The sequence below is a fragment of the Scophthalmus maximus genome, chromosome 16 (assembly GCF_022379125.1).
Source record: "Scophthalmus maximus strain ysfricsl-2021 chromosome 16, ASM2237912v1, whole genome shotgun sequence".
NCBI lineage: Eukaryota > Metazoa > Chordata > Actinopteri > Pleuronectiformes > Scophthalmidae > Scophthalmus > Scophthalmus maximus.
This window is the reverse complement of record NC_061530.1, coordinates 7,828,439-7,840,811: the sequence shown is the minus strand read 5'-3', so window position 1 is coordinate 7,840,811 and position 12,373 is coordinate 7,828,439. Positions and strand designations below refer to the sequence as shown.

At 41.3% G+C, this 12,373-nt stretch overlaps 1 protein-coding gene across 1 annotated transcript; it reads left to right on the top strand.

The window, feature by feature from the left end:
• The first annotated feature begins 9,566 nt into the window (after positions 1–9,566).
• On the top strand, positions 9,567–11,831 carry LOC118288054 (homeodomain-interacting protein kinase 2-like). Its single transcript, XM_035613824.2, has 2 exons — positions 9,567–9,724; positions 10,162–11,831. The coding sequence occupies exon 2, from the start codon at positions 10,470–10,472 to the stop codon at positions 11,238–11,240; it is 771 nt and encodes a 256-aa protein (XP_035469717.1). The 5' UTR covers positions 9,567–9,724; positions 10,162–10,469; the 3' UTR covers positions 11,241–11,831.
• The last annotated feature ends 542 nt before the right edge of the window (positions 11,832–12,373 follow it).

Genomic DNA, 12,373 nt, shown 5'->3' with positions numbered 1-12,373 from the left:
TTTGTCTATTTTCCTTATGTCCGCCAGTCACATGTGTCTGCAAGTACAGTGCCTTGAGAAAATATTATGATTTGGTTTTGCAGTTATTTTTAGTTGCCTTTTCCTGGTTTGTTTTTTCGACATGTATGGTGCACCTTGTTCCACAGAACAACTCCGATTTCTTTTCTGTAAATAATGAAAAAAGTGACTTGAATTATACTGTATGTTATTTTGCTCTGATGAATGTGGCTCTTTTTTTTTTATCCGCCCTGCTTTTTTAATGGAACACGCGAGGCATTCAGGATAATATACATGACCTGGAAAGTACACATTCATATTTAGAGAGCATTTAAAAAGCCACAATCAGTAATAAGCTGTAAAACCATGCTCGGAGAAAGAGCAGGAACAGAAATAATATACAAGACTGACACTATATAAATGTCAGCTCAGAGGAATGATGAACCTCAGGTGATTTTCAACCACTTACATTCCGCTGTGTTTCATATGGTTACCAAAGGGCTTAACTATCGTGTCGGGGTTCCAGTGTATTGTTATTATCATTAAAAGAACATTCGCATGGACTTGAATTTGAAATTGTATGCTTCTTATCAACAAATTGCAGCAATTATTGAAATTTCGGTTTCCTCATTAATGACCGTAGATGGAGGAGCATCATGAGTCATGAGGGAATTCCTCTCCTCGGACCAAAACATCTCTTTCAGCGGACTGCTGGCAGAAGAAATATTAAAGCTAAGTGATCCAGAATATTCTCTGCTGATTAGACAGAGGTTGCTTTCATAGCAGCTCCCATGGTGCTTCTGTCGAGAGAGTAAATAGAGATCTGGAGACCCAGCCCCGGCTCCCAGATTCCTACTGACAACTTTGTTCCACTGGCAAGAAAAACTGGTGATTAATAGCCCTGCAACACTCAGTAACTAATTCAGGAACACATAAACATTCGGACATGCTCCAAGTGCAAATACTCCATATTTATCTAAATAAAATGATGTGCAGTTGCAGTTTGGTTTGGAGTTAGAATTTGACGCAGAGTTCTGTAGGTGTTGTTTAATATGGCGGTAATAGCCAAAGGACTGTGATTATGTGTACAGCTCGGATGTGGTTGTGTCATGAAACATCAACAAATGCCAATAATCATAGAGAAGAATGTCCTCAAGGCGATTATGGCATTATGGAATGATACCAAAGCTTGTACATTGCCAAGCTGAGAAGGTTCCTTCATGGTTCCTTCATGATTCCTTCACACATAATTCACTGAAAATTAGGAAAAAAAACATCTAAAGCTGGAGAACGAGAATTTTTGCAATTTACGTGAGATTCCAGGACAGAATGACTACAATATTAATTTTGGGAAATCAGTATCATAATGGAAACGAAGCTCTAGGAGTCAATGTCATATTATAAGCCTCCATTAACACACACTGAAAACGTTGCATCTTTTGGAGTGCAGGGGGAGCTTCTGAAAACCTTATGTGACTGTGGTGGCATCAGCCATCTTCTTTAGAGTGGTCTGCTGGGGCAGCAGCATCTCGACAGGACAGACTAGGAACAATCACTTGTAGCCACCGTGAGTAACAGGAAGAGGGTGCCAGGCACAGACTGCCGCCAAAACAAAGATGCCTTCCAATTTTGCTTTGGCATGTGCGGAGGAGACCTGCATGCTCCTGTTGGTCATGGAGAGAGATGTGGAAGTCAGAACTTTGTGAGAGAAGGCACAATTTAGAAAAAAAAGTAGGATGCTACTTATCTTTAAACAGAGAGGTAAAGTACTTGACGCTCTTTGTTCCCAATGCGCCTAATCTTTCAGGTCATCTGTCATGTAGTCTGCTACCTGGTGTCGTTTGGTATTGTTAGTGATAACTTCTGCCCCTCATCAGTGTGTGTGTGTGTGTGTGTGTGTGTAATGCATGCATGCTCCCTCTTCTCAGGACTGTTGAGATTGTGCCACTCTTATCAAAATCCTGCCACAGACTTTCAGCAACTTGGCTCCATCACCCGGGCATGTCCTTCCACTGTGTGAGCTCCACTGTGTGGGCCTGGAGGGGGAGAGGGGCAGCAGCCAGAATGGTGGTCTGCTGTACGGGCTCATTAAGCGTGCCCACGGAGAGCTTTATACCTGTTAAGGTGAGGAGCCGAGGCCACTCTGGACAAACCCTAGTCCCAAATGAAACCTGAGGTGCGCCGTGGATTATGCACATGCGTGACTGCTTTACCAAATGAATTTTGTGCGTTTTGGCCCAGACGTTTGAATGATTATATTATTGCTGTTTGTTTTTAATCCCCTCTGCCCCCCTCTGCTAGTCAAGCCAAAATGTACAAGGAGCTTGGATGGAATAAAAAGGTTTTGTGTATTCAATAATTACTTACATCAAATGTCATTAACTATTCCTGCTGGTGAGGTTACATCCACTCCAGCTACCATAGGGACCGAGGGCTCTCACCCCACATCCTTCACTTCTCTGACCTCCTGCCTCCGTTTTGCTTTTGTCATTTTCTCGCAAGGATCTCCTCATGTTCTAAACTTTTCTCCTCTTCTGTTCTTCATCAACTCCCCTATCTTCAGCGCTCTTTTAACTCTCACTTTCACAGGGTCTTTCTTTCTCCCTTCCACTCATCCATTCCTTTTCCCCATCCGTCACCGCCCACCTTGTTAGGGATACGCCTCTTGACAGGTGAGACATCTGCAGCTCCCTCGCCTATCAATCTGCGGCACAAGGGTCAGTCAAAGGGCTCGTGCAGCCCCCGGCACGTCCAGATCCAAACCCTGTCGGCGCGCATCGAATCCCATCGCCCATCACTCTCGGATTCATAAGGGGAAGAAGAAGCCTTCAGCTTCCTGCATGAGATCATGACTGCGCTGCGGCATCCCACCCGCAGGCAATTTATGCCTTCCGCTGCTCACTAGCTCCTTGAGCCATTCTCATTTCAGCTCCATTAAAAATAATTGGTGTATCGCTCCAGAATAAATGTTGAGGGGGAAACCGCGGCTGGTCATTCCAGCTTAGTTCAACATATGAAGAGGATGGGGAGCATCGGCACATGGTGTAAAAGTTCACAATGTATTTCTTTTTTCCCCCCTATCACTTATCCAAATTGGCGGTCAGTATTTGTGATGATCACTTCCAGTGGATCATATTCTGAAAAGGATATCGCTTTACTTTGGTATCGAATGCTGCCAGCTCACAGCAGCGAGCACGTTGAAAGCATTATTCTCACCGCTGTGCAGTTCCCCCGCCTAATCCGCCACACTAATGACGTTAATGAAAAATAATTCTAATCTCATTAGCTCATCTCTGCAACCAGTCTCATTTCTCTCTTAGGTTTGACTAATCTGCGGTATTGGCAAAAAGCTACTTGATCCTCTCCAACAACACAGCAGCCCATTCTGCAGGAGCGTTGACAGGGTGAGAATGAAAGCCTGAAAAACAGACAGCAGAGTTTTGTTGGAAATTGGCTTTAACACGAGGAGCTGCCTGTACTTTCCACTGATATTCACTGCAATGCGTCCATTTTGCCACTGAAGTCCAGAAGTAGTGCTACACGTTCGTCCCAGAATGTCCCTACTAACCAGTGAGTTACAGCCTCTGGACCAGCATTCAGTGTCATTGGCGAGTCTCTACTGAGAAAACTATGAAATTGTTTTAGTGATGGTTTTTCCATAAGGCAGCGTGACCAAACACACCCAAGAGAAACTGTGGGACACGATACTGCCTTCTCGTGCAGAATGAATCGACAGAAGATGATGTCACTGGCTGATATGGGTTTTTATTTACTCAACGAAAGGCCAACACTGACCTCATCTTTAGTGCGTAAGTGTGAGTATTGACCTTAAACCACAGTTCAATCAAATAATATACAGCTTAATTTCTTTATATGCTGAAATTGTCTTCTGATTGAAAGTAACCTATCTTCATCAGAGTCCTCAACGAAAAACCATCAATCCCGGCTCCTTACGCTTCAATATTTTGCGATCACATTACGTTGTAGCACTTTTTCATTGTTTTTGGTTGCCGAAGAGACATGCACTAATTGTGAATCTGTCTTTGCTCCATGTGGTGTTTCCAGTGTGAATCCAACTGTTGCATGATTAGCACTCATAAAGCCTTATTTGGTCACCATCCAAGGGTTTTGGGATGTGTTGCCATAGTTACGGAGCAAACACACAACTGTGTGGGAGTCAGGACACAGCTGAAAACTCTTAGAACAGAGGCAGAGAGAGAGGGACAGGGCAGGGGACTGATACTCAGCTGTTCAGCGTTGTAGGATTCATGAGGTTCTGCAATGTACTGTGGCAGGAACATCTTGTAACCATAATCATGTCTGTTGTTATGTTTTGACTTATGTTCTCCTCCATGGGCTTAAAAGCCCCACCGCCCTTGACAGAGGGTCAAACTTTTGAAAAGCCAATAAATTAACTAGAAAATCAACAGCGGCCTTAGCTAAAACTGCTATTGTGAATTTCAGATTAGCCTTCTATCATTCTGTAAACCGTAGTTTGGTGTTTTTCTTCAATCTAGGGATTTGCTTGTGGTGAGCAAGGATTTGTACTACAGCTGACATTTTTGCATGACGCTGCAGTGGTTCAAAGACTATGGTTACTATCTTTTCTTACACATTATAAGCTGAATAGCTTCTAAGCAAAAAAACAAACAGCGCAGCTTCATGTACAAAACTTAAGGATTTTGTTGCTTGTGCTGATACATCATCATTAGTGTACATTAGCAATGTTAGCATGTGTTAGGTCAATATTGCTATGCAACTGACAACAGTGAGATAGTTGGATGATTTTCTCGTTTACATTATTACAATTCAGCATTTACCATTATTTTGACATTTGGCAATTGTGGACTGTTTTTCCTGAAAAGATATAGTTTCACCTCAAGGGATGATGGCACGCACACACCACACATTTACATCATTTCTAATATAAATATTTCTGAAAACATGTAAAAGGAGATGTTTGCTTTCTCATAAGATGAAGAAAATTTAGGTTAACATGACAGTCTGACGTTGGGGCGAGGCACTGAAGGTCAACATCATGGCTGTGGGTTGAAGAAATAAATATTGCGAGCATACAGGTCCTCACAAGCATAGCAATGGGTGTCTTGTACGAGACATGTGTGCCTCGTGCTGCCCTGCGCTGGGAGTCCCATCTTCACAGCAGGATGATCGGCTGGCTCTAATTCCCTTCCATTAATCATGGGACTAATTTGTTTTCACAGTGCTGCGCTGACAGCGCGAGGTTCTTGTTACAGCACAGAGGCTCACGGAGGCTGTGTGTGTGTGTGTGTGCGAGTGTGTGTTCAGGTGTGCTCCCAAATGTGTACATATGTGTGTGTGGCAAGGTGGGAAAAAAAACCTAAAGAAACTGGAGTTGTTCTCACAGTCTCCTGCTGTTGTTGCCACGGATAGTGAATAGGTTGAATCTACGATGACAGCATGGGAGTGAAAACGAACGTTGACTTCATTACATGATGTGGAGGCTAGACTTGTCTTTAGACAATGCTAGAAAAAATTTTAAAATTTGTTTCCTTTTGTGAAATTCATTTTCACGATATTTACTAAAACCTGAACTGGCAGAAGGTTTTTTTACCGAATCAGTTATACGACTCCTTATTGAAGTTTTATATTGTAAGGTCTCGACCTCACTCTGTCAAGTGCCTTGAGATAATGTATGTTATTATTCGGCGCAATACAAATTAAGTTGAACTGAATTTAATGAAATTATTTGTGCGTAATTGCATAACCTACGTGACTAACGCAAGTAAACGCGCCCTTCCAAATATCCGCCTGTTCACTTTCAAACATTGACGTCAGTGACGTCGCGAGAACCTCCATGCTTGTTGGCTGTATATATTACTGCGCCAACTCGCCGCGGTAGCTCTGAGTCGAACAGCTGATTTGCGGAGTGATACACTGATTCTTTGCACCGGCGCGAGTGGGCGCAGTAATACATGGCCCGAGTACGCTTGAAAAAAAAGTGCAAACTCAAACGTCTGTCTGGCGGCAAACTGGTAAGATTTTCGCTACTTCCACTTCTCCTCCAAACTTCGTAAATTAGCATCGCTGATCACCATCTCCATAAGGTAACATATTAACTATGCATAAGTAAATCATACAACCCCACTTCATAATGACTGAACTATCCCTTTAATCTGCATATAACAGTTTGTAGTCAGATCTTTATTAAACACCTGCTGTTTTCATCACACAGCAGCACTGTCTGACTCTGATCTCAAGATGGTTTTAATTGGCACAGCAGCATGGCATCATTAATTATTGAAATCTCTGGACTTATCCTATACGATATCAACAAATCAGCAATAATGATAAACATGTTAGTTAGTTAGTTAGTTTTAATGCAGAAAAACGTCAATAATGTCTGCTCGGGTCCAGTTTTCAAACCTGTACCCACCTTCAGCAATTATCTCTTAATCAACTCCAGACCTACTCAGCCTGTAAATGTAAGACCTGACCTGACCTATAATACAATACAGGCTCCGAGCTGCTGCTGGAAGGTGAGGGCAAAAGGATACAGTAACACTAATCCATAATAAAAGCAAAACATAAATGCAGCGACAGTGCAGAAACACCCTCTGTAAATTCCGATGTGTTATGTTCACTGCAGGCATACTTTACATACAGCACTGCTGGCTCAATGTGGATATAAGCCCCATTCATTACCTTTAGATGAGACAGCAGGATTTAATGGGACTTTGTGCACGTTTTTTTTTTTCCTTCATTCCTTTTAATTAATTTCTGACGGATGAATGAAATATATAATATATAATAATGAAAAAGTAAATAAACTAATTCATGTGTATTGTACGTTAAAGACATAAATGAGTGCTTGTAAATATGTACCAGAGGAGAAGAACCACAGAGCTAAATGACTTTGCCTGTAAACGAATTGTTTGCACAGCTATACCCAGCCCTGCTGATGTTCCAACCGCTTCCTCTAAATCCTACCACTGAGGGCATATTTGGAGGGGACATAATTTAAAGTTTGGGTTGTTATTTCTGAACTTCACTTGGTTTCTGAACTTCAGAAGCATGTTACCTGTGCTTATCTGAGCGAGCGTGCACAAGGATAGGAAATTAGCATGATCAGTGCCCCCAAATATACCATAAAGGGCTTTCACTTCCTGCTCCATTTCAGGAAGTGTTCTTTCATGAATACAGCATCGTACAGTATAAAGAAGAACTGAATGAGATAAAAATAAAGCCTTTCAAAATGAAAATGGCTTATTAAAAAAACCATAATGTATATATTTATATATGAATCTTAGGTAAATGATATTCGTAAAATTGCTATAAAGTGATGATAAAAAACACCCGTAAGTGGAAACATTTGGTTTGATTAACAGCAGACTAATTTATATGACCCGTGTGACAGGTTAAATCGACTCCAGAAAAATCTGTTCGCATTAACGGTTCTTGCATGAGGCCCAACTAGTCTAAAAGTAGACAACATGTACTATTCTAGGAGGAAGTAAGTCAGTGGTACTGTTTTGTTTTTTTCATTCTATAGCTTAATCCATACTTTTCAAAGCGTTCATAGTGAAACGTTCAAACTCTTTCTACAGACTACCACTTGGGGCTGACAAAGTTCAAAATTGTCAGCCCCAAAAGTCACTTTAATCTCAAACACACACACATTGTGTGCGTGTGTGTGTTTCCATTGTGCACTGTGTGAACTCTGAACAAGGTCCTGTGGGCGTCTTCTTGTCCAGGTTCATTTGATTATGTCTCTGTCCGTCATCAGGGGGCTTTTAAGTGCAGGAGCAGAACCCTGATCCCATGGTGACATAATGTTAAGATCCAAACTCCACAGGTAATGTATGAAGCTGTGCTGCTTTTAAATAAGCAAGACTTAGGTGGGAGCGGAACCAAAGGAAACACTGTCTCTTTGAGCCACGACCATACATTTGTTAATTTGGTGGTGCAGAAAGAGAGAACAGGAGGGCATACAAAGTACTAATTTGTAGAACACTGTCAAAACAAAAAGAAAAAGATAATAAATAATAATAATAATTCTTTGGCAAGAAAATAATTCGCTAGTGGCCAACATATTATCAATGTTAAGATGCAAAAGTGGCGGGAAACAAACAGTAAAGTACAAGAAAAAGGAAAAGGCAAAATCTTAAAAACAACTACAGTGGGGACAAAAAATGTTTTAAACCTTTACACAAATCCGTATCCAAAAAGTAAAATGCTGTATACTACGCACACTGTCATCCCCTGCCTAATAATTACAACTTATACAAATCTGAGATACAAATTACAGAAAACCAGCTGAATCATATGATAAAGTCTTTACGAACCAATTTGTTGTTTTTGCCTGTGACGCCATTAAGCAATTAATTCCAATCAATAAGAACCCTTGAGGCTTTCCTCATTTGTTAGGTTGAATTTATTTCTTTGCTTGGAGGGAACACATGCAGGGCTTATCCAAAGTACACAAACAGGCCATGGCATACAGAGGCATGGAACCTGAACCTGCGCCTACTGGCGCTTTTAATATCCTGCAATGAAAGCTGGCTAACTCAGATCATTTGCAAAATTCAGACTGCCTGTGTGTGTGTGTGTGTGTGTGTGTGTTTGTGTAACTAGTAACTTAATTTTTATCACAAACAAAATGTCCTCAGTGGCTTCTGTGCTTTTTTGATGATGAACCTTACAACCTTTCAGCTGTACTTTGTTGTTGTTTTCTATTCATATGTTTTAATGATACTCAGTCGCTACATTCATATAGTTTTTAAATCTAACAGGAGGCGCCTTCTGCCTGATGTTACACAATCATAACTGTACTTAGGAAAATTAACATGTTTATGTGAACAGTATATCATATTGCTGTATGTATAGGCCCAGTGCAGTTTTCAGTGATAATCCCGCAGAGAAATACACTGCACATTTTAGTCTTAAAGTTTAGTTTTACAGTCCACAGGAATAATGTTTTGGTTCAATCTCACAGCTCTCATCAACCTTATTCCTGACAGGAATACGCTGCTATCCCATTGTAAACTAGCTGCTTGTCACCGTTAGCAACAAGCAGGTGAACAACTATTTCCCTCAAGAGTTGTTTTTTTAAACAGAGCTAAAAGGAGAGGGAGTAAAGGACTAATACAATTGCATTTAAATCTGACATAAAGAAGACGTGTAATGCTTTTTCAGGTTCACCCTTTTTTGGCGTATTTAAAAGGTCTGCAAAGTTATAAAGCTCCAAGTCATGTAGTCCAAACCCTATAGTAATCAGAGACACTTTAAAAATGTATTTTAAAACTACCAGCGTACTGCCCGTTCTAAACATGAATTAGAATCTCCGCTGAAAATGCTGTGTGAATACTGATTGGCTGAAAAGCAGTGATGTCACCAACTGTGACTCTGGGAATATCAAAGAATGCTGATCAAAGTGCAATAGCGATGTCTCTAGATTTCAGCCAGTAAGAAATTCCTTCAGAGTTTCCTGGAATTATAGTATGATGTTTGGTTAGATCCCTCTGCCTTTGATGATTCCTTTTGGTGACTTTCATGTCTTTGAAATGTTACAGGTGCAATGTCACAGAAATAAGTTACAGGTAAAGAATATTTCAGTGCACATTAGCCCCTCAAAATGGCTGCAACCAGATCAAATGTACAGTTTCAAAGTTTCTTCATTCACGCTTGAATAACATCTCCGCATATTCCTGAAAACCATCCTTCAACGTGGGGTTGAACAACACGTCTAGTAAGCTGAATGGTTTTCCTCTTAGATTTCGGAGTCATCTACTAGTTTATCTTTTAAAATCCACTTAAGTTAAGAGAATTTAAAGAACACATTTTTCAGGCGTTTGGCCCTCTTCTCCTTACACATTTTTCAACCTAGAAACTTAATTCAAACATCAAAACGTTGCACTCATTTAGGACAACCCAGAAGGTATTCGATTTTTCATAACCTTCCGAAATATTAAACGTTTTAGGGATCATTCTATTAATATCACATTAACTACCCATTTTCCACTTTTCCTACTCTTCATACTTGCCTATTGTAGTTTGAAGAAAAGTATTCTCTGAAGAAAATGTATTTGTACATGGTGTTGTTTTATTTATGTTGCAATTTTGACTGCTACACTTTATTAGACAAAACTGACTTCATTTTGAATCTCTCTGCTTCCTTCCAAACAGACGACCTCCAGATTTTTAAGGGGAGCTCCCTGGGCCTGTTCCACAATGTGGAGGCCTTTCTTGGGGAGGGCACCTTTGGTTTTGTAACCAAATGCCATAATTTTGAAACCGATGAGGCAGTGGCAATTAAAATCAGTAAGAGTGATCCGAGCTTTTTGCAGCAGGCACGGCGGGAAATTGCCATCCTTAAGCAACTGCAATGTCTGGACCCAGACACCTGCAACATTGTGAGGTGGAATGGCTATTTCTTCCACAAGGACCATATCTGCCTCAGCTTTGAGCTCTTGGACCAAAGTCTGTTTGCTTATATGAAAGAGAGGAACAACTTTGGTCTTCCAGTTATGGAGCTGAGGCCAATTATATATCAGATAAACATGGCACTGGGCCACCTAAAGTCCAAGGGTATTGCCCACACAGACCTCAAACCTGACAATGTTATGGTTGTGGACCGTCACCAAAAGCCGCTCAGAGTCAAACTCATCGACTTTGGCCTGGCGTGTCCTGCGTCTGAGCTGACCCCTGGTTTCATTGCGCAGTCACTCTGGTACAGGGCACCAGAGGTAATGTTACATATCCCATATAATGAGGCCATTGATATGTGGTCTCTAGGCCTGATAGCTGCTGAGCTGGCCACAGGGTACCCACTCTACCCGGGGAACATGCCCTATGATGTGCTCAACTTCATAATAGAAACTCAGGGCCTGCCAGGGGACTACGTGTTGGAGAGAGGGATGAATGTAGAATATTTTTTCTTCAGACAAGGCAACAGCCAGCATCGCTGGAGGTTGAAATCTCCAGGGGAGTTCCGCTATGCGACAGGCCTCTACGCTACGGACACAAGATACATCAGATTCAAATGTCTTGATGAAATTGAGCAGCTGATGAGGATGCAGATGGGACACCACCATCATCATCATCTGTTGGTGAGCCTGATCAAAGGATTGCTGAATCTGGACGCTGACCAGCGGCTCACACCAATGGATGTTCCGCAGCATCCATTCATTACCCTAAACCTAGACATCGCCAACAACCCTGTGGGCACAGAACAGGAATTACTCGAAGTCTGTGTTCAGCCTTAACACTTACAACATGAAAATTCAATTCATCTCAGTTTAAATTAAATTTTTCAAATTCTTAAAAAAATCCAACTCCAGAACCAACCAAAAATATAGCCGTTAGTGGTGTTTGGTGGCTTCAAACCTTCCGCTATTTGTTCCCCTTTCATCGGATGTATGATCAAAAGATAGTGTGAGATCTGAATCAATGCAACGGTTATACGACAGTTCTCTCTCTATTTGTTCCCCTTTTATCGGATGTATGATCAAAAGATAGTGTGAGATCTGAATCAATGCAACGGTTATACGACAGTTCTCTCTCTCTCTCTTCTCTTCTCTCTCCTATCTCCCTCTCTTTCTGCCCACCTTTCCTCTCTCCCCCATCTCTGTCCTCTCACCCCAACCAGTTGTGGCAGATGGACGCCCACAACTGAGTCCGGTTCTGCTACAGATTTCTTCCTGTTAAAAAGGGAGGGTTGCCAAGTGCTCATTCATTGTGGGAACTGTTGGGTTTTCTCTGTAATATTGTGAGGTCTCGACCATACTTTGTAAAGTGCCTTGATATAATGTATGTTGTGATTTGGCACTATACAAATAAAATGGAATTCAATTGAATTCAATGACAGCGCCACCATGTGGATGGTATTATTGAATAAGCTGATGCAGCGCCCAGTGAGAATTATCTTCCAAGTTTGTGCCTAATTCTGCCTGCCTATCTACTGTAGGACAGTAAAAATGTTATGGATGTTTTAAAGAGACACCGCCAAAGACACGATTTCTCCCGGTATTCACAGCTCTACAATGAAGCGATGCCGTGTAACACAAAGCTAGAAATCCTTTTTTTTTTTGCGTAATGAAAGCTGTATCAAGTGAAAAACTGTGGCGGGGCAAGCATAGCAAGGCAACATGATCAGGGTATGCATCACCCCTCTGATTTTTTTCACTCAAATAAGTTTACCAAACCATGCTCCAGACTAATCAGCTACAGAATAAGGGCCACAGGGGCCAAAACTAATGAGACACGGGGTGACATTAGTTATGTTTAAGTGTAAATAAAGCTAATAATCTCTCACTGTGATACTTTTGTCACAACTCAAAAAATTATACTCGACATCTACCATCGCCTTGTCTTAAGCGAAAATTGCTTTTTGACTAAT